General features: G+C 43.6%; 1 protein-coding gene across 7 annotated transcripts in view; it reads right to left on the bottom strand.

Moving 5' to 3' along the window:
- PDCD1LG2 (programmed cell death 1 ligand 2) overlaps window positions 1-27,209 on the bottom strand; it is a 111,637-nt gene that overhangs the window by 25,167 nt on the left and 59,261 nt on the right. For 4 of the 7 annotated variants that reach the window (XM_045042446.1, XM_023242193.2, XM_045042448.1 and 1 more), the window contains one exon: window positions 9,774-9,847. In XM_045042446.1, coding sequence (XP_044898381.1) covers window positions 9,821-9,847 — 27 coding nt within the window. In that variant the 3' untranslated portion in view covers window positions 9,774-9,820. 7 annotated transcript variants of the gene reach the window in all.

A 27,209-nucleotide genomic window follows, 5' to 3' on the forward strand; every position in this document is an offset into this window, starting at 1 on the left:
TCTACACCATGATCACATGGGATTTACTCCAGGGATGCAAGGATGTTTCAGCATTTGCAAACCAATGGACATGATACACCACATTAACAAAATCAAATATAAAAATCCTATGGTAATCTTAGTAGATGCAGAAAGCGTACTTGGCAAAATTCAACATCCACTTAGGATTAAAAACATTCAACAAATGTTTTTTGTTGGTAGCTCAACATAATAAAGGCTTTATATGACAAACCCACAGGTAGCATCACGCTCAATAGTGAAAAGCTGAAAGCTTTTCCTCTAAGATCAGGAACAAGACAAGGATGCCTGCCATCCTCACTTTTATTCAGCATAGTATTGGAAGTCCTAGATACATCAGTTAGGCAACAAAAAGAAATAAAAGGCATCCAAATTGGAAGGGAGGAGTAAAACTGTCCCTATTTGCAGACGACATGATGCTATATATAGAAAAGTCTAGAGACTAACAACAACAACAAAAATGTCAGAACTAGTAAGACGAGTTCAGTAAAGTTGCAGAATACAAAACTAATAATAAAAATTATTGTGTTTCTATACGTTAACAACAAAATAAAAGAGAAATCAAGAAAACAATCTCAAAATTGCATCAAAAAGATTAAAATATCTAGGACTCAATTTAACCAAGGACGTGAAAGGCTTGTACGCTGAAAACTAGAAGACGGTCATGAACGAAGTTGAGGAAGACACTAACGGAAAGATATTCCACGGTCATAGACTGGAAGAATTAATACTGTGAAAACGTCCATACTACCCAAAGCAACCGACAGATTGAATGCAATCCCTATCAAAATTCTGATATCATTTTTCCCAGAACTAGAAGGAATGATTCCAAAATATGTGTGGAACCACAAAAAACCCCTGAATAGCCAAATCAATATTGAGAAAGAACAACACAGTCAGAGGCATCACACTCCTGGATTTCAAACTATACTACAAAGCTATAATAATCAACACAATGTGGTACTGGCATGAGAACAGACACATAGATCAATGGAACAGAATAGAGAACCCAGAAGTAAGCCCATGCATATATGGCAATTAATTTATGACAAAGGAGGCAAGAATATACACTAGGAAAAGTAGAGTCTCTTCAATAAATAGTGTTGGGGAAACTAAACAGCTACATTCAAAAGAATGAAACTGGAAAACTTAGGCTGTAAGCTCCATGACATTGATCTTACTGATTTTTTTTTTGGATCTGACTCCAATGGGAAGACAAAAAACGCAAAAATAAACAAATGTAACTGCATCAAACTAAAAAGCTCCTGTACGTTGAGGGAAACCATCAATAAAACAAAAAGGCAACCTACTGAATGGGAGAAAATATTCGCTCAACGTATATCCAATAAGAGGTTGATATCTAAAGTATATAAAGAACTCATACAAATCAATAGCAAAAACCCACACAACCTGATTTAAAAAAAAAAGGCAGAGCATCGGAATAGGCATTTTTCCAAAGCAGACATACAGATGGCCAGCAGGCACATGAAAAGATGCTCAACATCAGGGAAATGAAAATCAAAACCACAATGAGATATCATTTTACATCTATCAGAATGGCTAAAATTAAAAATACAAGAAATAACAAGGGTTGGTGAGGATGTGGAGAAAAAGGAACCCTCCTACACTGTTGGTGGGTAAATCGGTGCAGCCCCTATGGAAAGCAATATTGAATTTCCTCAAAAAAGTTAAAAATAGAGCTACCATATGACCCAGCAATTCCACTTCTGGGTATCTATCTGAAGAAAGCAGAAACACTAATTCAAAAAGATATGTGCCCCCTTATGTTCATTGCAGCATTATTTACAACGGCCAAGATACGGAAACAATGTAAGGGTCCGTAGATGGATGAATGGATAAAGAAGGTGCATATGTACACCCCCCCCCCACGAATATTACTCAGCCATAAAAAGAATGAAATCTTGTAATTTGGGACAAGATGGAGAGACGTAGTCATAAGTCAGACATAGAAAGACAAATACCACATGATTTCACTTTTTATATGTAATTTTGAAAACAAAATAAGCAAAACCAAACCAAACTCAGACTCACAGACACAGAGAACAGGTTGCATGGTGTCGGACGGAGGGGGGTTTTGGTGGGGCAAAATGGGTGAAATGGATCAAACAGTACAAACTTCCAGTTATGAAATTCATACGTCTTGGGGATATAATGTATAGCCTGGGGCATAGAGTTAATAACACTGTATCAACTTTGGATGGTGACAGATGGTAACTACGCTAAGGAAGGAGATCATTTGCAACATATACAAATGTCAAACCACTGTGTGGTACCCCTGAAAGTAATATAATATTGTATGTCAAGTATACTTCACTAATGATATAAAAAAGCCCCCCCCCCCCCCCAGTGGTGCATGTGCACATTAAAGTCTGAGTAGCTCTGGTTTTAGGAAGAGTGACAAGAGTAAGGGTTTGCTTTGAAGGCATATTCTCTAGATATTATGAAACGTGGAGTTTCCCTTTACACTGTCACAAATCTACCATCAGCAGATTTCACCATCAGGGTGCCTCAGTGATATTAAGTATGTTTCATCATTATGGAAAACAGGGACATGAATTTAATTTGCACATGAGCACCAGCAAACTGAAACAGAAGGAAGAGAATGCAGACTTCTCCCCTCGCCTTTTCCTTTTTCATCTTGCCAATGAGGCTTGCTTTATCTTGAGCCTTTGCCTGGGAGGTGCGGAAATGTGTGCCTAAGTCTAGCCAGCACTGAGGCTGGAAAGATGAACCGACCCAGAAGCCTTCAGCCTGGAGATGGTGTCTGCACCATCCTGGATCAGCTGGAAAAAATGGAAATAACTCTAAAAAGATCCTAGAGGGGTGCCTGGGTGGCTCAGTCGGTTGAGCATCCGACTTGCACCTCGTGAGTTCAGGCCCTGTGTCGGGCTCTGTGCTGACAGCTCGGAGCCTGGAGCCTGCTTCGGATTCTGTGTCTCCCTCTCTCTCTGCCCCTAACCCACTCGCATTCTGTCTCTGCCTCTCTCAGAAATAAATAAACATTAAAAAAATTAAAAATAAATACAAATAAATAAATAGATGCTAGGAAGAAAGTAAGGCGAGGGTTATCTCTACCCAGCCTCCCTCATGTCTTCTTTTTTTCCCTTTGCCCATTCATTCATGCAACCGTTCAATTATTGACCATAGATATTAAGCACCTACTGTTTGCCAGGGACTGATATCTTCATATTCCTAGTAACTACAGAGCTTTCTACACACTTCCAGATCCCCCAAGAGATCCTTTACCAAAGCTTCTACAAGCTGCTGTCTTTCCTATGCTAGACTCTCCCTCCAGCCCCAGGTGGCTCATGGCGACAGTAGGAACAATGGAAGCTGGCAGGCTCTGAGGTTTCTGTTCTATGCTCTGCCCTCTGTGTATGGGCTTCTCTAATTCTTTTTCTCCAAAAAGAATCCTGAGGGGGAAAACATCCAGGTGCAAATGGAGTTTCGGCATCTGCAGCAGACTATTTCTGTACTTGACTGAGGGATTAGCTCTGGGTTTTGTGTGTTTTAGCTACTGAGGTCAGAATGGGGTGAACGAGGAACAATGAACGAATTTCCCTCAAAAGAAGGACGGGTTGAAGAGCAAGTCTGAGGTGCACAGAAGGGACCTTTGGGGAGGGGAAGCAAAAGAGAAGTAATGCTTTCTCCCCAACCTGTTTCTGGGAAGTCAGCATAGAAACCCCTTGAGGGTCATCATGGTATCATCACCCTGTGGTAGAAAAGCGTGTGACCACAAAACAGAGATGGCAAAGGAGAGATATATTGGGTGGTATGGGGGTATCTGCTTTGACTTTTAAATCTAATTGTACGATAGGACTGCAGAAAGGCCACTTTGGACGCTTACCATGAGCTGGTACTCTGCTCTGTCTACCTCCTTCCCACTAGCCTCTAACCTCTAACGCTGCGGGTGCAGGCTAGGAAAAGGGGAAGGCAGGGGGAGAGACATGCAAATATCAGGGTCCTAGCCTCCAGCCTCCACACGCAAATTTCATCTTCGAGATGGAAAGTAACGGCCGTGCTCAGTTCTATACCAATCACTGGAAAGAAAATATCATCTAGCTCTCTTCACCTCTCTTCTTTCCTTCAGAACGTCTGTAGTAACTGAAGATTGCTTTAAGCAGACCCTGGGTTGCTTGAGTTAAAACAGAAAAAGAAAAAAAAGGAAGAAAAAAGGCAAAAAGCGAAAAAGGAAAATATAACCTGCAATTAATAGGCAGCTCAGAAGCAACCAGGGTAAGGCTGTTGTAAATGAACATGAGGCGATATGGGGTGCTTCTCAGAGTGGGGTCCGTGCGTTTGTGCGCATCCGCAGATGGTTACGGGCCTGCAAAGGCCGTGTGGCCAGTGCGTTCCGAGAGGGAGGGCTGTGAATGATCAAAGTGTGGGACGTTTACACACAAACGTGGTTTTGCTTGGCATGTAGGATAGGTTTTCAGCCTCAACTGTTCGGGCTACACGTATAGAACAACCTGTGTTTGAAACAAGGGATTTGTATCAACCTTCCAGGCACCTGCTTGAGTGCCTGGGACAGACAGATGCGGTCCCTTCACTCCTCTAGCCCATTTTGCTGGTGATCTGCCTGAAACTGCCGTTTGCCACTTTTTTTTTTCCTTTGTGACCGTTGTCTGAATAAGGGGAAGTGTCTTGAACCTGAGTCCCCGGAGCTCAGATTCTGTTACCACCGGAAGTGAGTGTCTCTGAGCGATAACCACGTATATGCGCTTGGAAGTGATAAGCATTTCTCCCAGGACATTTTACTTCTTCATTGTGTTTGGCTTAGACTCGCTCTAAAATACATTTTCCTTTGTGGTTTGTGTAAAAAAAATTTGGAAGTAGCTAAACGTGCACTTGGGCACCAGGCTTTTCCCCTACTTACCAGTTATGTTACTTGGGACATAGGATTTTCAGCTTTTGTTTCTCATCAGAAAAATGAGGATAATCCTACCTAGCGTGCCAAATTGCCCTAAGGGATTAAATGAGATAATTTATGCAGAACAGCCCACACAGTGGTTAGCACAACAGACTTCCTTCTGTGTCCACTTCTTTACTTTCACTCGGGCACCAGGTCCCAAGAGAAGCATGGATGGAGGAGACCCATGGATGGTAGGTATGGAAGGGAAAGCGAGGGACGGAAGGAAATAGGCTTGGGTTGACAATCTCCAGTCCATTCAGGTCAGCTAGCTCAGGACACTTGTATCCCAGCATGTGAAATAATTTGCATTTAAAATTTTTTTGAAATGTTTACTTATTTTTGAGAGAGAGAGGGAGAGAGAGAGACAGAGCACGAGCAGGGGAGGGTAGAGAGAGAGAGGGAGACACAGAATCTAAAGCAGGCTCCAGGCTCTGAGCTGTCAGCACAGAGCCCGATGTGGGGCTCGAGCTCACGAACTGTGAGATCATGACCTGAGCTGAAGTCAAATGCCTAATGACTGAGCCACCAAGGCGCCCCAATAACTTGCATTTAATAATATTAATATGAATAAAATAATATTAATATCAACAAAATAATATTTTAATATTGTTTGAGTCAGTGGAGAGTGAGTTGTTCTGGCTTGAGATCTGGAAATGTGCCCAGTGGCCTGGTATCATGGAAGTGTGCCCAGTAGTCATTCAAGACACCCACAAGGACAAATGTGCCATGGAGATAGTCAGCCTTTAAAGGGTCACACGTCTGGGGCGCCTGGGTGGCGCAGTCGGTTAAGCGTCCGACTTCAGCCAGGTCACGATCTCGCGGTCCGGGAGTTCGAGCCCCGCGTCAGGCTCTGGGCTGATGGCTCGGAGCCTGGAGCCTGTTTCCGATTCTGTGTCTCCCTCTCTCTCTGCCCCTCCCCCGTTCATGCTCTGTCTCTCTCTGTCCCAAAAATAAACGTTGAAAAAAAAAAATTAAAAAAAAAAAAAAAAGGGTCACACGTCTAATTAATGCCCAAATCACTCTGAGCTTTATCCTCTCCTGTGACTGCAAGAAAGCGGGTCTCTGGTTTCTCCTCCTCGAGGATTTCTGGTAATTCCCAACGCTTCCTTCGGCCAACTATCTGGGGCCCCAGTGGTGGTGCGTCTTGTAATTCCCCACAACAGAGAACAGACTGTAACACATAACATAATTTTACTGAAGGAGATGTGAGAATAATAGAGAGAAATAATAATGCAGAAAAGTAAAATATTAAACTGGGCCCTCCAAAACTTGTACCCTTGCCTCATAGGAAATGTTTTCCCCCTCAGTCCCCATCTTACTGCCGTTAACGAAGCCTTGCTTCCCAGACCCCCAGAAAATCCAGGGGTCACAGTTGTACCACAGCAAAGACAACGTTTTCACATAGTCAGTGTGTTTATGTTCAATGCCTTCTGTGGATGCAGCAGGTGATGGATAAATATTTGTTAAATGAGTGAATGAATGAATGAATGAATGAAAGAACATATGGTCTCAACCTTCCCCATTCCAGTTAGGATCTTGGTTGAATATTTATGTGATTAAAACTAATTATTACGGGGTTTTTTTTTTCCCCTCATGGAATCATCAATCTGAAAGGTAAATTTTAAAGTTTCTTTCTAGAAAAAGAAATCCGGTGACTTGGAAATAGCAACTTCTCTCCACCTCCGCATCCCAATGTCCTATTTGTAGCAATTAAGATTTCATGAAATATTTGCCCCCAGTTTAAGCTGGGGTACCTCATGACACAGGGCACTTTCTGTTAAGAGCATTATTTCCTGAAAATCCCAGGATTTTCACTTCTGCGTGAAGGCTGGCTGAGCTGACTCTGTTGTCCCACAATACAGTTTTTAAGACAAATTATTCTACTAGTGGCTAATCATCCATTAAGCTTTGGCTATTTGGCTACATACTAACTGGGGTGGGTACATTGCTATGTTATCCTTAATCCTCTCAATAATGCTGCTGGGTAAGACTGCTGATTTCACATGTGAGGAGACCGAGGGTCAGAGAACGAGTGACCTGTCCATGGTTACCTAGCTGGTCAGTGGCAGAGCTGGCTTCAACTCAAGCCTGCATCTATAGGTCTCAAGTCAGGTTGGAAAAGGTCATATAAACTCAACTGGGAAATTATATGAAATTACCCCCTATTTCCCCCTTTCCCCATGATATTCTGCTATGCATCCCTCATGGTTGTGTTATCTCTGCAGAAGGAAGCCATTGTTACTGATGGACAGTGTTTAATTATCCTCCAGTGTTTTGGGGTAAAAGTCTGCTTTTACAGCATGCTGCTGCTCTTATCTGGAGCCTCTGTCTGAGGCTCCAAAAGAAAGTCACTGAGGAATTCTAGCTCTTCAGCCCTACCAGTATTGCCCAGGGGGACTCCATACTTATGGAAATGATTGCCTGAAAACAACAACAAAAAAACTACAGAAAAATTCATGGCCCCACCACTTGACTGAGAGATTCTGTTTGACATCTCTCCAGTCCTTCCAGGATCACTGTCTTCCTCCTTGGGTGTAGTGCTTTCCATTGACCAACTTAGTGGTTTCTAGCCACTCCTCCAGTCACTAAAGGGTTGGCATCATCACCCGGGTAAAGGTCCTGCCATGGGTTGTCCAACCACACATACACCAGCTGCTTTTCCCATTTCAGTCATCTTGTGACATCTGTTCTTTTTATACAGAATATAACTATGTCAAAGGTTAGAGCGAGCGCTCCTTTGATCTATAAGCCCCTTGTGGACAGAGAAGTTGTTTTACAATCTCTGTATCCCCAGTGCCTAGTATAGTGCTACTAAACTGGTGGTAAAATAAATGAAAACGTGTGGTTTTCCCGTGACTGCATCTTCCAAGGATAGCCTTGGACCCGACTTCCCTAAAAACGGCCCTTTCTCCCAAGTCTTAGTATATATTGACCTGGTCGAGTCGATCAGTAGCTCCTAAGGAGCTTCTTAAAGTGTAAAAGTGCTTTGAGGCCTAAAGGAAACTCTCTATCAAAGTGAGTGTTGAGGAGAAATGCAGGTGGTGTTCATACAGGGGGAAAGGTGGGGTCCTCCCAGTATCCCTCTTAATACACCCAGATGCAACCACTTACTTTGCCTACAGTGACGGATCCTACCTGGATCCAATTCTCTGAGGCGGTATGACTCCTAGTTATTGCCTTAAAACCAAGCCCAGAATTTCACATTGGCTCTTCTCTAATCCTGGCATTGGCCACCAGGTAAAAGGCAGATCTTTGCTACTCTTTACCTAGTTTCTCATCCTGTGTGATTAGCCTCACTCTGTTTACTTAGATACAAAAAGCATTGAAGACAGGATGTTTGGGTTTAAGAACAGTTTCGGGGAAAAGATAATAAGTACTGAGAAAGGAATATGGCAAGTTGACATCGTTCTCAGGGAACTGTACCAGTGAAGTGTGGAAACCTGACTTGTTTGATGATCTATTATTAGAATATCTTGAGGACTTGTTTCAGTTGGCAGAGGAAAGTTTGTTCGTTTGAGGATAAGATCTTGAGAGTCATGCTCAGAATGAAAGATTCCTGTCTCTGGTATCGCTGTGAAACGTAAGTAAAGTTCCACTCCAGAGCCACACGCATCGTAGATGGGGTAGAGTTCAAATCCATTTCCTACCACCACTGCTCCACAGTCTTCTGACCTAAAAGAAGTTGAGTGACTAGCTGGAAATGTTATGGGGTCTTCGGATAAGAAGGAGACCTTATAAGTTTACCTCCCAAGGGAAGAATACCTTGTAGAGCATCCTGGAAAATGGTAGTCCCAGGATGTGTGAATACTTCCAAGAACCAGGAGATGAACCTTTGAGGAGTAGCTCTAGCTGTTGTTGAGTTCTCGCCAATTCTGAGCCAAACTCTATTTCAGTGGAACTTGTACCCATTGAACGTGGCTTTCACGTCTTCCCTTAATAATTCTTCTCCGGGAGAAATACACCCAACTCCTTTAGGTATTCCTAATCTACATTGGTTTTCCTGTGACTGCATCTTCCAAGGATAGTCCTGGACCTGACTTCCCTAAAAGTGGCCCTTTCTCCCAAGTCTTAGTATATATTGACCTGGTTGAGTCAATCAGTAGCTCCTAAGGAGCTTCTTAAAGTGTAAAAGTGCTTTGACCTAAAGGAAATTCCACCAATGGAGCTGGGTTCCTCACTCCAGGTCTATTCCCATTTATCAATGTCCCGGTTAATAAGTAGGGCCTAGAATAGGACAAAATACTCTAGATGCAGGCTGGTTCAGATGTACAAGTTACAGCAAAACTATCTGTTCCCAGTTCCTAACAATATCCTACTATCAGATGTGCTAAAGCTCTTAGCTTTTTAGCAACTAGATTTCAATTTGGCCTGCATTTGTAGTTATGACAGATTTGTAGTTTACGAGTATGATGTCACTCATCATTTTACATTAAGTCCCTACAACTTTTTCATATTCACTACTGACAAACCAGGCTTCTTCTGTTTTTGGTGTTCACACACCTAGAAGCAAACACTTTACACTCTATCTCCTTGATCTTGACTCTGTCAATCTTAAATTATTTAATTTTTAAATTTTTATTAATTTTTTTAATGCTTACTTTTGAGAGAGAGACAGAATGAGAGCAGGGGAGGGGCAAAGAGAGGGGGAGACACAGAATCTGAAGCAGGCTCCACGCTCCAAGCTGTCAGCACAGAGCCCAACTCGGGGCTCAAACTCAAGAGCTGCGAGGTCATGTCCTGAGCCAAAGTCAGATGCTTAACCGACTGAGCCACCCAGTAGATCCAATATGGGATTTTAAATTAGAAAACTCTCACTTACCTAGCTGACTATTCTCCTTGCTTTATTAGTCTTCAGATATTACAGGTTCATCTTCTATGTCCATATGCAAGTCGCTGATAGAAGAGAAGTAAACAAACAAAAAGGACAATTTTTTAATAGATGCTTTGTCAGTCTGACTTCTCCCAACCATATTGTGTACACACATATAAATGCAGCTCTTTGTATGTGCTGTGATAAAAATCAAGATATTCTGTGTTTACAGCATCTCCTTGAGCTACCAAACTGGTATCTCTACTTAGAAAGAAATGGGTACATTGGGCAAGTTACTCTACTTCTCTAAACATGATCTGCCTGATCAGTAAAATGAGACTGTTGGCACTATTTCCTTTACTAGTTGTCAGTAACGCTCAGCTAGCCATTTGACAATGCTCTGCAAAGTTTAACATGCCACAGAAATGAAAACGATGATGTAACTACTGTTGAGTGCAGTGGGTTGGGCTTCATTGGTTTCCTCTTTTCTTCTTTATTTATTTATTTATTTGGGAGGGAGAGAAAGAGAGAGAGAAAGACAGAGAGAGAGAGAGAGCCAGGGACAGGGCAGAGGGAGAGAGAGAGCATCTTAAGCAGACTCCCTGTTCAGCACAGAGCCAGACAGGGTTCAGTCTCATGACCCTGAGATCATGAGCTGAGCTGAAATTTAGAGTCAGGTGCCCAGCCAAGCGAGCCACGCAGGCGCCCCGTTTCCTTCTTAAACCTGTCTGCCATGCCTGATGGCCATCAGTTCCTGACAAAACAATGTGACAATTTCTGATGTCCTTTTTTCCCTGACACCTGACTCTGATCCATACTCAGATTATGTGTCATTTGTTTCTTCTTGTTGCCACTTGCAGTTTCTGACCTGCAGGGCTTGTTGCGCAAGGCCCCATTCCCATGTGACCATTCCAACTCTGGACAGACTGACTCCTCAGCTCAGTGCCCCACTGTCAACACCCAGGAGCATGGAGTTTGTGAGAAGAATGACCAAAGAACTGAATGAATGATGAATGAGGGCCACCTTCATACCCATCTCTGTTCCTTTGCCTATGGCTTTGGTCTGTCGTGGACAGACAGACAGAAAGATAAGTACATGGACAGAGAAACAGAGGTACAGATGGCTAATTAGACAGGTAGATAGACAGACTGACAGAGAGGCAGATCCAATGAAATACCATATGCAAAAGCAAGTTTTAAATGTGCTTGTACTTTCTGCCCTCGTTCAGGGCTGATTTCCAGCAGATGTTGGTATGGTTGCACCTTTGTCTTGGACAGAACTAGATAGAAAACAGTCCTTGTCCCAAGCAGGCGGAGTGCCCCCCCCCCCCCCACCATCCTGGCCATCTCCTGAGACTTGCTGCTTCTCCAGGACCTCCAGAAATCCCCCTTTGCCCCCACTTAACAACCAAATGGGTAACTCTTGGCTCAGCAAGGAGCTTCCCGGAAGCTTCTCCAGCCTTTGGACCAGTGTCGGTTCTGACTGGCCAGTGCCACTGCTGGGTAGGTTGGTGAAGTTTTTGGGTATCAGTCCTGCCCCCATTACTGCTCTACCTGCTCCCTACCCATCACTAAAAATCTTCCAGGAGTAGGACATTTGTCCTTCCCTTTGCTTCTCCCTCCTGCGGGGGGGCCCCCACCCACCCTGAGTTCCTTGGAGTCTTATGGTTTGTTTCCTCTCATCAGACACTTAACTGTATGTGGCCTTGCTTCTTCGACAACTTTCCCCATGTGTGGTTTCCCGTGTGGAATTATCCAGCTCTCTAAAAATCCCTTAAAGTGCAGGGTATCTAATAAAGACTTTGTAGCCCTCACATCTCCCACAGTGCTGACTGGGGGTCTTAGCCCCAGCCTAGAATCCGATAGATCCCAGGGACTAGACCAGCTGCCTTACCCCAAACAGCTCTGAAAGGGAGGGGATGCTGTTAGGGTGATCCAGTGGCTCCCCGGTCCCACTGGTGAACACTCAGAAAAGTGGAGCTCTGCCAACCTGGGCTTGAACTTTTCATTTTGCCTCTTGTCGGGGCGGGGGCGGGGGCGGGGGCGGGCGGGGAGGCGGCGGTTATAGATGGAGTCTGTCGGCTGGCATCTCCCCAAACAGCTTCCAAATGTTACATTCCAGCATCTAGTCCCCCCTGTGCTTTCCTTATCTTCGTTTTTAGAACACTCAAAAAATTTTTGTGTTTTGGAAAGGCCCCTCTTGCTCCCCACCCTTGAATTGCCTGCTTCGGGAGGGTGGTTTCTGAGGTCAACTCCCCAGAGGACTATGTGGAGGAGATGAGAGGGGCTCATCTGCCACATTCGTGTCACATGCACGGTCACAGCCCAGTCATGTGCTGTGTGCAAGGCTGATTCAACACTTAATTAAGCAGGGCAGGATGCTGGTGACCTGCACACCTTCTCTTAGTAAACTTTCCTTTTAGTTTCTGTTTAGAGTCTCTTTAAAACACGGGTGAAAGTTTGCACATGACATAAGGGAAAAGACGTGGGCTGTGCATATAAAACTTTTGCCAAAAATACCATTATATTTGGCATTCGTGGGGCCTTTGGATTTTGCAATCAGACACTGAAATTCTAAACTTTCAAAGTATTTTTAAAAAATCTTTTTAAAATCTAAATTAAAAAACTGAGTTTATTTTTTTTTTCGGGTTAAAGATGTTGGGTGTTTTTTTAATTTTTTTAAAATTTTTTTAAAAATTTTTTTAAAAATTTTTTAATGTTTATTTATTTTTGAGATAGAGAGAGACAGAGCATGAACGGGGGAGGGGCAGAGAGAGAGGGAGACACAGAATCTGAAACAGGCTCCAGGCTCTGAGCAGTCAGCACAGAGCCCGACGCGGGGCTCGAACTCATGGACTGTGAGATCGTGACCTGAGCCGAAGTTGGACGCTTAACCGACTGAGCCACCCAGGTGCCCCTGTTGGGTGTTTTTTTTAATTTTTATTTTAAATTTTTATTTATTTTGAGAGAGCTAGAGAGCAAGCAGGGGAGGGACAGAGAGGGGGAGACAGAATCCCATCAGCACAGAGCCTGGCACTGGTCTCAAACCCACAAACCACAAGATTGTGACCTGAGCCAAAATCAAGAGTCGGACGCTCAACCAACGGAGCCCCCCGGGTACCCCTAAATGTATTTTTTAAAATCTTTCAAGACTCTAAAGAAAATAAAAACTGACCATAATCTCATCACATTGGCAGAGACCGTCTGGTTGATACATAATATTCATTAGTTTCAGGTGTACAACATCGTGATTTGATATTTATGCACATTATGAAACTGATCACAGTGATCAGCAACCATCTGCCACCACACAAAATTATTACAATATTATTGACAACACTCCCTATGCTGTGATGCCGCGACTTATTTATAACTGGAAGTTTATACCCCTTACTCCCCCTCACTCAGTTTGCTTTCCCCGCCCTTCCCCTCTGGCAGTCACCAGTTTGTTCTCTGCATCTAAGAGTCTGTTTCTGTTTTGTCCCGTTTGTTCATTTGTTCTGTTTTGTTTGAATTCCACATATAAGCGAAATCACAGTAATACGCAAAATTTCTGAAAGAAATGACAGACATTCATTTCCTAATAGCACTTACACTGTCAGAAGGACCACCGCTATGCTATTGCTGGATATTAAAGTGTTTCAGTCATCAATAAGCTTTATAGAGCTCGGGTTTCCGTGTCAGAATATATACAAATATATGTATATATATTAATATGAATGCTAATATTCTATTTTTCCAATTTTTGTGTATGTGCTCGCAAAGTGAACATGTAAAATAATGCTGTGCAACAGTGCTGTGCGTTACCAAAAAATCTTATAAAATAGAGAAAAGAGGGAAATTACACACAAGTCCACTACTTCAACAAAGCCCCATTAATATTTTGGTATGCTTCTCTCCAGCCTTTTGTTTTATTCGCACTTTTTTTTAAATTTTGTTTTTAATGTTTATTTTTCTGAGAGAGAGAGAGAGACAGACAGACAGAGTGAGAGCAAGGAAGGGCAGAGAGAGAGGGAGACACAGAATCCGAAGCCGGCTCCAGGCTCCGAGCTGTCAGCACAGAGCCTGATGTGAGGCTCGAACCCACGACCCGTGAGATCATGACCTGAGCTGAAGTTGGACGCTTACCCAACTGAGTCCCCCAGGCACCCTATTCTCACATTTTTTTCTTATTTATTTGTTAGTTATTTATCTACTTGGACTTGGCATTGCAATAGAAAGAAAACCGTTATTGTGACCACCCACATCATTGTTGCAGTTTGTCTCTCTCTTTCTCTCTCTTTACTTTACTAATTATCCTTAAGTGTCCAGGGCTTGTCTGGCATGTTAGATAATGAGAAATGGCTGTCATGTTAGTGAGCTTAGGTTTGAGTCCTGGTTCTACTGACTGTGTGAGCTTGGGAAAATTATTAAGGAAATTTGTCTCAATTTTCTCATGTGAACCATGAGGAGAACGCCCTTCTTACCTATCAGATTGTTAAGCATGAAGAGATAACAGACGTAAATTGAGTGACATAGTGATGGGCTCAGGCTGGGTAAGTGCTTAATACATTTTTTGAAATTATTTTTTCAACTTAAAATTATACCATAACAATTATTTTTCCATATAATCTTTTTAACTGTCATTTTATGATAGATAGTATTCTGCAAAACAAATAAAATTCCTATGACTAACTCACTTCCACTTTGTTTGACAGGTTATTTCCACTTTGGGGCCATGTAGATAATACTGTAATTAATACATTTTTTTTTTCAATATAAAAACACGTTTTGCTTCAGTCTATGGATTTCCTTTAGAAAAATCCTTGGAATGGTATTTTTGGGTGAAAGTATAAACCTTGACATGGTTCTTGCTATATATCCAAGCATAGTTTTTGAGTTCACTTTTTTTAACTTGAGTAACTGAGGATAGGGTTTTGTACTTTGGTATTTTCTTTTTAATTTTTTTTAAAGTTTATTTTGAGAGAGATAGAGAGCAAGGGGGCAGGGGCAGAGAGAGAGGGAGACAGAATCTCAAGCAGGCTCTCCGCTGTCAGCGCAGAGCCAGATGCAGCTCGAACCCATGAACTGCACGATTGTGACCTGAGCTGTGACCTGAGCTGGAGACGCTTCACCGACTGAGCCACCCAGGTGCCTCTGTACCTTGTGAATTTCATTCAATGTTATGGCAAAGCTTTTTTTTTTTTTTAATTGTACATTTATATTGGCAGTGAATGTCTCCATATCTCTGGCTTTTTCTATCTTTTGGATTATTTCAGATTTATAGATTTATAAAAGTACACTTACTTGAATAAATGGTATGCAGTATGGCCTGTAATCTATAGACAAATCACCCTCCAAAAAAATCATATTGATACGTGACCACTAACAGTTTATGAGTCTACCAATTTGACAACATATTTTGGAGCAATATGTATTATGGTTAAAAAGCATTTGTTGGGGCACCTGGGTGGCTCAGGCGGTTAAGGATCTGACTCCTGATTTCAGCTCAGGTCATGATTTCATGGGCGTGAGACTGACCCCTGCATCGGGGCCCAGTGAGGAGCCTGCTTAACACTCTCTCTCTTTCTCTCTCTTTCTCTCTCTCTCTCTCTCACTCTCTCTCTAAAAAAACAAAAAACAAAAAACAAAAAAAGCATTTGCCAACGTTATGACTGAAAAGGCCTCCTTAAGTTTTGTTTTGCTTTAAACTTTAAATTACCTATAAGTTGAGCGTTTCATCTGCTGACTTTTAGCAAGGGGAATTGAGACACTGGGAAGCTGCCTGATTTGACCAGCAGCCTGAATAAAAATTATATGTATATATATATTCAGGCCAATTATATTTCTGCTTGATGTGTGCAACTCCTAATACTTGGCATGAGTTGCTTCCTCTCTACTTCTTGAGCTGTTCTGTTTTACCATGGAGTTCTATTTTTACAGGACAAACGGAACTGAGCAGGAAACTTGTTCTTGGAGTTATTTCCCCTAAGAAGAGCCTGCTGTTGAGAATACAGAGTTGTGTTTGACAACGGAGTCAGCAAAAAGGAAGCGGAGGAAGAGATGGTGGAGAGAATCTGGATCCTGCTGGCATCATCAGACCCCTGTGCCCACCTGCACCTTTGGCTGCTTGGTTGTATAAGCCAATGCATTCTGGGTTCTTTTGTTTTGTTTTGTTTTTAATTTAAGCCCATTTGCTTCAGGTTTTCTTTTTTTTTTTTTTAATTTTTTTTAATGTTTATTTGTTTTTGAGACAGAGAGAGACAGAGCATGAACGGGGGAGGGTCAGAGAGAGAGGGAGACACAGAACCTGGAGCAGGCTCCAGGCTCCAAGCTGTCAGCACAGAGCCCGATGCGGGGCTCGAACTCACGGACTGCGAGATCATGACCTGAGCCGAAGTCAGACGCTTAACTGACTGAGCCACCCAGGCGCCCCTTCAGGTGTTCTTTCAATTCAAACCAAGTGATGCAACTGATACAAGTTCTATGACATGCATTTAAAAATAGATTGATTTTTGTCCTATGCTCGTGGCCAGAGCAGTTCCCAATTGCTACTTTCTTGTCCAATTAATCAATAAATATATAATAGGCCCTTGTTACATGGTCAAATGCCACAAGAAAGTTCCTTGTGCTACAATCGAACTGGAATCCATCGTCTCTGTGTTTTCCTCTCTCAGGGAATGTATCTCCATTTATCCAGATAAGTTTTGATTCAGGAACTGGTTGGTTGTTTACCTCCCATTCTCAGTTCCAAGCCTACCTTCCTCTATTCTGTTCTGCCAGGTTGGGGCAGGGATTCAGCAAACCTCAGTCACCAGCTTCCCCTGCCAGCTGGCTTCCTGTGAAGTTCCAAGAAACGGGAAACCCCAGGGGACCAGAATATCAGAGGCAAAGAATTCCTTCCTGTTTCCAGTTCCTGCATTTCTCACTTCTGTGGTGGCGGAAAGCAGAAAGTTAGCTGCTGTTGGCAGTTCCAAGATTTGGGTTTCTTTGGTACCTACTTTGTGCTCTTTCTGTCTTCCTATATCTTTATTACCAATTCCCAATATTAAACCCACTGCACTTTCCTGCCTGGACCCTGGCTGATAGAGGACCTGATACTGGGAATCATCTTAGGGAACAGGCTCTCAAAAACAAGATTCTGAGATTTATTTGCTTTGAACTCAGAGCTGAACTCTTTGCCAATGGAAAGTGGGAGCGGGTAATCTATGGCATGCGATGGCGTTATGATTCATTAAATTATCCTCCATTCTCGCTGGGTTGGATGCCAGCAGGAGGCAGGGTTTTGGAGACACATTAACTGCTGCCTAACACTGGTAAAGATGATTCCGAGGAATGCAAGGTGAGCTGGCTGCTTCCGACTGCACTATGGTGCTTGCAGGATGGAAATAAACAAGCTTTCAGCTCAAATCATCTCTAAGGAATCAGAGGGCTTCTAAGGCTGCCCTAAAAATATCTCTTATTCCTTATAGTTATAGGACAGACATGTTTAGAAAATCAGACCCAAACGAAACATTCACAGATGGGCCACGTCTCATATGGGAGAGTGGAGGTGGTCATTTAGGAGGAATCGACTCTGACACAAGGAACAGGAACCTTTGGGTGGGCTTGGATGAAGCTGAAAATCTGGACCTCCCCCTCCCCCCAAGTGTCACTGAGCTTCCCTTGATAGTGGACGAAGCCTCTCATTTCCTATTTGATAATACCAGCCTTCCTTTGCTTGAAAACCTGTAGTAAGCACGTCTGGGGCAGTTGCCTTTGCATGGGGATCCCTAATCTTTTAAAACCTCACTGCTCCCAATGCCCATGGCCTTCAGGCTTTTATCTAGAGTCAGATCCCAGCATATTCAGGGAGAGAAGGGCAGAGTCTGGCTCTGGAGGAAAAGGCTTTACTCCAAAAGAATCACAAGGTTTTGTTAAATTCATGCTAGAAGAAACCCAATATAGGTAGAGATGGATTCTAAGGGTATCAGATCAAGGAGAACACAATACAACATTGGGTTGGGGCCAAACTTAGGTAGCCCTGATATAATACACTTTCCATAGGTTTTTGGACTTAATGCTACCGTAGATTGTTTCAGCAGTAGCCCCAGGGAATCATGCCATTTTGTGTATCAGGCCCTCGTGTAATTCCTTCCACATTGATTTTGGCTTAGCTATTTCACTTGCTTTTGGCCAATGAGACGTTAGTAAGTGTGATACAGATGGAAACCTAAAAAGCACTTGCACATTGGGGTCTGCCCTCTCTTTGCTCCTTTTGGACTCGCTTCCATGTTGAAAGAGCACAGACAAATCTGCTGAAGACACACGGCCCAACTGACAGCCAGCACCAACTCCAAGTCATGTGAACGAGGTCACCTAAGACCAGCATCCTCCAAATAATCTGTCAACTGACCACAAATGCACAAGGGAGCCCAGCTGATGCCATGGAAAGCAGAAATGAGTTGCCCCAGCCGAGCCCAGCCTAAGTTGCTAATCTACAGAATCATAAATACATAAATGATAAACATAAGCCCTAAGTTTTGTTATACAGCAAAAGCAAGCAGAGACAAATGTATTAGTTTGAGCAGCTGGAAGTGGTGTGTTTACTAAGTTGGTTGGCTGACCCCTGTGGACAACAATGATGCAAGTTGATAGAATTTCTATAGAATAATGGGCAGAAACGATCCCAAAGGCTTAAGGAGGTAGGAATAATGGGGCAATTTGTCATGTGTAACCTGTGCATCTTTCCTCCCCTTGAAAGGGCCCAAGGGATATTCCCTTCACTAAAGCATTGAGAAATGCATTAGTGAGGGAGCCCCACAACCTTGGGTGCCACCAGACGGCTGTTTTCTGTAGGACAAAGATGATGATAGGAAATGCTACCACGGATATGGGCTTCCTGACTTCAATGAGATGATAAGATCCCAGAAGAGCAATCGGATATTTTTACTTACAGGAAATCTTTAGTAGTGGCTGGCTCTAAGAATTAAGTAGTTGTCCGGCCTACCAAAGCATGGCTTGATCTATAGAATAGAAATCTGGCTTGAGTTTTCACAACTGAGCATCACAGGTTCTTCCCCAAATTCTTAGAAAGGACCCCGCAACAATGCCATGGGTACTGTACATCTTCTTCCAAGCTATCCCCAAGGGGACTTGAAGTCATTCCTGAAGGTGTCTGTGCACTGGGGGAAATGGAAATACCCAGGCTTTTCAGGGATTCCTGAACGCTGCTCTGAAATGACACCAATCTTTAGGAACCCCAAATGTCACCTGTGGTCCACTAGTCAAAGGAGAGGCTTATAGTGGTCAGGTGATGAACAGAGTTTGTGCCTAATCACATCTCATTGTGATCTGTGACTCAAGCACCCATTAAAAGTGATCATTAGGAGGACTAATCAACAATATAGGTGTAAGCTTGTGGTACAATGACAAATTTGAAAAAAGGATGGAAAATTACAACTCTAGCTGAGATCGCATACATGTCTGGACAAGGACCAAATGCAAACAGCAAAAATGAAAATACTTGTGCTGAGATGATGAGATCATAGGTGGTTTTTGCTTGTTTGGCATTTCTCAGTTCCTCAAACTCTCCCGAATACTATTTTTGCTCCCTTTGTAAAAGGTACTTTTCTTTTTTTAAAGACTTAGTGTTCATTCGGCTCTTTTGTTTCAAGGATTGCCTTTACATACTTTTAGCCAATCCTATTAATGTCATAAAAAGTAAGGATGTCACGAGTCGCCATTTTCTTCAATATTACGACGAGTCTCAGAGCCAATCATGCACGAGGCATCTATTCCAAGCAACAGGCTGCAGAACTGACAAACCCCTCCTCCCTCCTTGCCCTCCAGGAGCTTAGAATCTAAGGAGAAGATGTCACATGTGCTCAAATCCTCATGATTCAAAACTGAGAAAGATAAGCTGCTCACCTAAGACTCGGCTCTAGATAATGTACACATTTGGATAGTTCATAGATCAGCAGGTGCCCTGAACTCCATGGTCCCAGTACACAGACCAAATTTCACATGGTTAACCTGCTGTTGCTGCGTGCAGTTACCCTGGACACGCACGGAAGGGGTTCCACGGCGTTTCTAAAGTGCCAACCATCAAAGGCCTTGACTCGTGAGTGTCACTGTGTCACAGACATGGAACCGAGTCACTGAAAGGTTAAGTTTAAAGTCACAGAGAGGGCCGGAAAAGGAGCCCTAGTTTGGGACTTTGACCATTATGGATACCCATCTGAAATCTTTGCAGGTACAGCATACTAGCGTGCTAAATTTTTCTAATGTATGCCATTGGTTTCTGAGGTTAAGAAAACAGAACTTTTTAAAGATGTAGTTTAAAACAAAATCATCCAACATGGTGCCACTGCAGGTTAAAACAAATGCTTTGTGATTCAGACCTCACAAAATACTCAACGGCTTTTCTCCACGATTTGTAGCCGCCCACTGTGTACTTAAATGCTTTCTGTTAATTAAACAACTCAGATGTCAACATTCCAGTAAGCCACATAACTTGTCAATTATGGCTTGACTGTGTGTAAACTCTAATGGTCTCAAAAGGCTTTTCCAGCATACCCAGAGGAAACAGTGGAGAAAATAACTCTGTTGGCAATTCGTCCTTTCCTATAACTGAAAATTTCCATTCATCTCCGCTTCTGGAAATCACTTTGGAAACTTAGGGGGGAAACTCCCTTTGTGTTGAGTCTGGCAGCAAGAACGAAGTGCAGAGCACTCACTGGGGTCTCGGGTCCGGGGCGGTCAATTTCTAAAGTGCGGTAGTGCTTGCTTAGGGTCACAGGCTGCAGGGGTGAGTGCCTGGATGTGGGGAGGGCGGACTGCCTGACGTGCTATGAGCACACCATGGCCAGGCGCTGCCCGCTCTCTTGGCGGTCTCCTCTTCAGTGCTGGAGCTACAAAGGCATTGGACAAGTGCAAACAACGAGCTCTGCAGGCCAGAGGATTCTTGTTCAGAGTCCAGAACATTCTCGAGGACGTCCCATCTGGTCACCCCAGCTCCTGAAAACACAGGTTCAAATCTGGGGAGACAAGTCCACAAATAGGAAAATCACTTTGCTGATTAGAGAAGAGATAACCTCTCAAAAACAGACTGGAGTGAGAAACGGCTGTGGGGGAAGAGCTCATCTATCTGGAGGCAGCAGAGTTCAAGACCTTTGTGTTTCCACCCTCCACCATGGTCCTCATCCACATCTTCAGCCTCTCTCTCCAGACCTGTTGCAAGAGGCCTCTCCCTTCTGTTCTCAGGCCTGCAGTTGGCCCAGTGACACTGGAGCACAGTTGGCGGGGCTCCCCGTTCAAAGCCTTTTGTAGCTCCCCACGGAGCCAGATATATCTGTTGGCTCCTGCAGGCGCATTCTCCACCCTGCTCTACCCTGCTCAGGTCACCGGAGGGTGACCTTGGACTGCTCACTGGGCTCTTTTTTCCCCCCGGCTTGCATGCCATGCTTTCCCTCAGACTAGGGGATAAAGAAGGCTGTAATGAGTAGCATAGTGAGGTTGGGATGCGCTTCAGCAACCTCCCAGACAGGCTGCAGGCGCATCTGGCCTAGCACTGATTTGCTTTGGTCAATGAGATGTGGACAGAAACCTGAAAAACACATGCATGGTAGGGTCTGCCTTCTCTTTGCTCTTTTTGGACCCACTTCCATGTTGAAAAGAGCACAGACAAACCTGAAGACACACGGCCCAACGGACTGCCAGCAGCAACTCCAAGACATATGAATGAGGCCACCTAAGACCAGCATCCCCCAAACAATCTGTCAACTGACCACAAATGCACGGGGGAGCCCAGCGGATGCCATGCAAAGCCTTGCAGGTGGCCTTCTCCTATTGCTGTTCTCACCAGCATTCTGGTAACTATGCCTTCCCCTGGGGCGCCTGGGTGGCTCAGTCGGTTGAGCGTCCGACTTCAGCTCAGGTCATGATCTCGCGGTCTGTGAGTTCGAACCCCACGTCAGGCTCTGTGCTGACAGCTCGGAGCCTGGAGCCTGCTTTGGATTCTGTGTCTCCCTCTCTGCCTCTCCCCCGCTCATGCGCGCGCTCTCTCTCTCTCTCTCTCTCTCTCTCTGTCAAAAATAAATAAACATTAAAAAAAAATTTTAACTATGCCTTCCCCCGTCCCCTCTAGGCCTAGGGGTGCTCAGCTCTCCCCTGCTCTTGCCAGTTTCAGGTCGTTCAACCTCCCCACTGCCCCCTTCCTGCCTTTGCAGCTAGTAAGCTTGCCTCAGTCACCCCTTCTGAGTGTGGCCTCTGTTTCTTGCTGAGACCTGAGGCATGCATGCCTAAGGAGCAACATCTAACCTCCTTTGCCTGGAATTCCTGGCTCACAGCAGGACCCCCAACCAGCTTCCCTCTGGTCTCACACCTAGCTTTTTCCAGGCTGGGATCGCAAGCCTTTTCCTACAGATGTGATGTCCCCCTGCCTCTGCCATTCCCCCTGTGTCCCCTTTATCTAGAATAGTCTGTTATTCGCATGTTTGGCTGGTGCAAATGTCACCTCCTCCATGAAGCCTTCCCTCTTCCCTGATTGTCCCCAGCCTAAAGTGATACTTTCTCCATCTCTGAATTTTCATGTATTATTTGTACTTCTTGTAATGCCATAGGGAACTAAAATACAAAATACACAGACTTCTCACACAATTAAAAACTCACAAGCCCAGGGGCACCTGGGGGGCTCAGTCAGTTAAGCGTCCGACTCTGGATTTTGCCCAGGTCATGATCTTATGGTTCATGAGTTCAAGCCTCACAGCCGGCTCTGTGCTGACAGTATGGAGCCTACTTGAGACTCTCTCTCCCTCTCTCTCTGCCACTCCTCTGCTTGCACTCTCTCTTTCTCTCAAAAATAAATAAATAAATATTTTTTTTAAAACCCTCACAAACCAGGTGAGTGAGGAGGCTACTTTCTCTTCTCCTCTTCCAGCCCCCACCCGCCTCCCTGGAACAGCTGCGCTCTACACGGAAGGAAGCTGGATGTGGGGTGGGCACTTCTGGGGATTCTGAGGATAGGTACATAAGGTGGGCTTTGGGATAAAGTGATAGTTTGAGCGCTTCATGATTTTCCAAATATGTTCCAAGAAGCCCAATGTACCTTAGAGGCCTTTGCAGGGACCAAAGGCAGGGTGTATATACCCCTCAGTCTGGTTTCACCACTGTTTTAACATGCTTTTGTGAGATAATTGAAAAAAAAAAAAAAAAATATATATATATATATATATATATATATATATATATATATATATATATACCGGTCTCTGCCCGGGGCTCCTGGCACAGAACTCCTAAAGCACTTGTAATTTCCTAAATGATGAGAGCATTGGGAACATCTTTGTCATAATATTCGGTCTTTGACTTCACTTCCTGACAGAGTTCCTAAATCCCTTGAAATTTCCTGGATGACAGCAGTGTCTTTTGTTGTAATGAAGTGAATCTTGATGAGCTCCTGGATGGGGACAGGTCACCAAGAAGACTAAGCTATGGTGAGAAGCTTGGAATTTTCAGTCCCACCCCTCACCCCAACCCCATTCTCCAGAGAGGGGAGGAGGGCTAAAGATGGGGTTAATGATTGGTCACGCCTATGTGATAAAGCCTCCATAAAAATCCCTGAAGTAGGGCTTCCAGGGGCTTCTCTGTTGTGGAGCACAAGTTGGTACTGGGAGAGTGGCACACACACAGAGTGTGGACGCCCCCACATATCTTGCCATATGCATTTCTTCTATCAGATGTTCACTGTATTGTTTATAACCCATTATTGTAAGTTGGTAAACAGTAAGTAAACTGTTTTCCTTGCTTCTGGGAACTGCTCTATGAAATTCACCGAACCCGAGGAGGGGATGGTGGGAACCTCAGATTATTTATAGCTGATTGGTCAGAAGCAGAGGTGACAGCCTGGGCTGGCCGTTGGCGTCTGAAGTGGGGGGTGGAGGGTGGGGAGGGCAGTCTTGTGGGACTGAGCCCTTAACGGGTGGGATCTCATGCCATCCCCAGCGACATAGGGTCAGTCTTGAGTTAAATCATAGGACACCAAGCTGGTATCCCAGAGAACTTCCGGGTGGGGAAAAGCCCCATGCATTCACGACAGAAGTGTGTGCATAGTAGTGACAGTAAAGGAGACCCAGAGGAGGAGGACCCAAGTTTCCCCACTCAGTATGTATAGGTGTTCTGTCTAATGTTTCCTTTATGAAAGGGTTATGATGGGAAGAAAAGAAAGAAAAGATTGGAAACCACTGCACAGAGAAGGCACCTGCACCATGGCGGCATGTGGAGGCTATGGTCAGTTCTTAGGTGGAAGTTCCTAAGGGGAAGACAAGAGACTCAGGCAAAACAAAACAAACACAGATTTGATCAACTGCTGGGCGGTATATAGAAATCTGGCCTCTTTTCATTTTAGCCCAAATTATACCAATGAAAACAGTGTTTTGAGTACCTTATCTCCAACTCTTGATTGTAAGAATCTTGGAATACTAATGTTGTGCCTCATTCACCCTTACGACCTCCACACAGCCTACCTGACAGAGTCTTGCAAATAGACACTTAGTGCGTATTTCAGAGTGAATGAATTAACGAGTAGCACTATACTGGGAATCACAAGACCTTTTATTTTTCTGTTATTATTTCACTCAAGAAAGTTATGTAACATCCCTTAGTCCAAATCTTGCCATTTGTAAAATGAGGAAGTCGGGTTACATGGTTTGTAATCTCTAACAAACCGTGTCATGATGACTAGGATAACTTCTTTTTAAAAGGAAACATGATAGAGATCTATGGGATCAGAATCCACTCCTGAAGCTATTCTGGTTGATAGCTCGGTGGCCTGCATGAGATCAAGAAGCCATGGTCCCAAGCCTGATCTCTTATGTCCTTGGAGTATGGATCCACTCCTTGTAGGCTCACTAGGTTAAGAAGCTCTGAAAAGCAACTAAGACATTGGTATGTGTCCTTGAAACAGGGTATAGCATTCCTCTCCCTAAAGTTGACAAGGACCCCATGGAGAGTTCTGTATATGCATTTGTTATATAGGATACAAAGAGGTGATATATACAGAGAGAGGTGAGGATAGAGACAGAGATCATCCTTTATCTAACAAGCACCCCTGGGTACTTAAAAGTGATACATTGGGACATTTTATTTTTTTATTTTTCTTATTTTAATGTCTATTTATTTTGAGAGAGAGAGTAAGAGAGAAGGCACGTGCCCGTGAGCAGAAGAGGGGCAGAAAGAGATGGAGAGAGAGAATCCCAAGCAGGCTCTGTGCTGAAGGCAGAGCCCAATGCAGGGCTTGATCCCACGACCACAAGATCATGACCTGAGCCAAAATCAAGAGTCGGACACCTAACTGACTGAACCACCCAGGCTGCCCCAACATTGGAACATTTTAAAATGTATTCAAGTACAAAGAAAACTCAGAAAATATAAAAGAAGAAAACAATACAAGTTTCCAGAATATAATGATTATGGGCATTTAAATATTTTTCTTCACTTCTTTGGGAGAAGGGTGTGACGGTATATTAAAAACATTTTTTAAATAAAGCATTAATGATATAGTAAGTGTATTTTTATATCTTACTCTTCTTTTATTTTTGTTATATAGAAAGCCTTTCCCCATATTATCACTCCTCTGAAGCAGAACTGTAAGTGACAATATATAGTGTATTGAGTTGAGGTTCCAGGATTTCCCTGTTGAATCAGTCAGGATAGACTTGATTATGCTGCAGTAACAAACAACCCCCAAATCTCTATTATTTAAATCAAATAGTAAACAAATCTTCCTTGTCCACTGAGGGTCAGCAAGGGGCTGACCATTATTTGTAGTTACTCAGAGACCCATGCTGATGTAGCAACACTACCCCAAATGTTGCTAGTTGCCACACCAGATGGAAAAAGAATACAGCAAAGCACAAGCTAGGCCTTACATCTTCTACCCAGAAGTCACACATCATTTAAGCTTATATTTAGTTGACCAAAACAAATCACATGACCACACCTAACTACAAATTAAGGGCAGAGAAGTGCAATCCTATTACATCACACAAAAGCAAGAGATCCAGGAAATATGTGAAATAACACTAATGACCACCACATCCACCATGGAGAAGGATGGTAACGAGCTCTTTGGCCACATTTAGTTTGATCTGAGTCTTTTGATCCTGTAATAAAGTTAAGGCCTTGAAAGCCCATCTGGGGAGGCTGAGAAGTCTGGATTTCCACAAGAATAAGAATAGGCAACACCTTTCCCAGAGTTGCCTAAAAAGTTCAAGGCAGAGCTATGGAGTGGAAAATCAAGCCCTGTGCGGCTGATGCCTGAGCTTCTGAATTCTGCTGGGCATTCTCACATTAATCAGGTCTCGCTTCAATCTCTGGTCAGTGAAGCAAAACCGCCAAGCCCATCCCTTCTTAAGTGGGAAGGGAGACTGTTTATCTGTATCAAAGTCTTGTCAGAAATATGTGTGACAAATATGCTCAGGGCAAGTCCCAGGACTCTAGCTACCGAGGTGATGTGACTAAGAACAGGAGGGTCAGGATGACTCCTGGACAGCCTAGAACTTGACTGTCCCCACGTGGGTGGTTTGGGGGTGAGGCAGAGCTGGGATGGCAGAGGATAGAGGTGGGAGATCGAGAGCTCTGAGCTGCCTGGACCAAGCTCTTCCCAGAGGGGCTCTGTCCTCAGTCAGACTTTATGGAGCTGAGATAGGAGTTGGGGGTAGCGTTAGAGTATTTAGCACAAGACCAAGTACATTCACTGTGAGAGAAGGCACAGAGCCATGGAGAACTTCTGGGGCACCAAACATCTTCTGTAGGGCCAGGTTGTAAAGTATTTAGACTTTATGGGCAATATAGGCTTTGAGGCAGTTACTCAACTCTGCCATCAGAGGCGGGGGGCAAGAGTGTGAACATTGGGAATGATACGGAAACAGTGAGCATGGCTGTGCTTCAATAGTATTTTGCTTACAAAAACAGGAGGCAATTTGGCCCCCTGGCTACAGTTCACCTACTCCTTAAAAAGGAGTTGATATATGTTAGTGGATAATAGAATGTTAACGTTGGTTGGCCAGCATTTCATAGGTGCCTACTGAAACTACAATGCATCCCAGGATGTGATGGGCTCTTAAAGGAAGAAGGCACTGCACCTGCTTCTTAGAGATGTATAACTTGGTCCTCTGGGAACCGTGGATCCTATTGCCTGTAAGCTTTTTATCTAGCATAACTGTTATAATTAATACATTTATTTTCTTTTGATAAATATGTGACATATAGGACATTTATGTTTATGACCTGGTCCTGTGAGCCCAATTTTACTATACCCAATACTGTTTTCTTCATATAAGAAAAAGCAGCTTAGCAGTAAGTAACAAATCAAGGGCAAGTTTATAAAATAGATAGCAGGTAATGGGTTACTATTAACTGTAAGTGAAGACATAACTAAAAAGATGAACAAAAGATACATAGTTCCCAAAAGAAGATAAAACCTGT

Source organism: Felis catus, chromosome D4 (assembly GCF_018350175.1).
Source record: "Felis catus isolate Fca126 chromosome D4, F.catus_Fca126_mat1.0, whole genome shotgun sequence".
In the NCBI taxonomy this organism is placed as follows: domain Eukaryota; kingdom Metazoa; phylum Chordata; class Mammalia; order Carnivora; family Felidae; genus Felis; species Felis catus.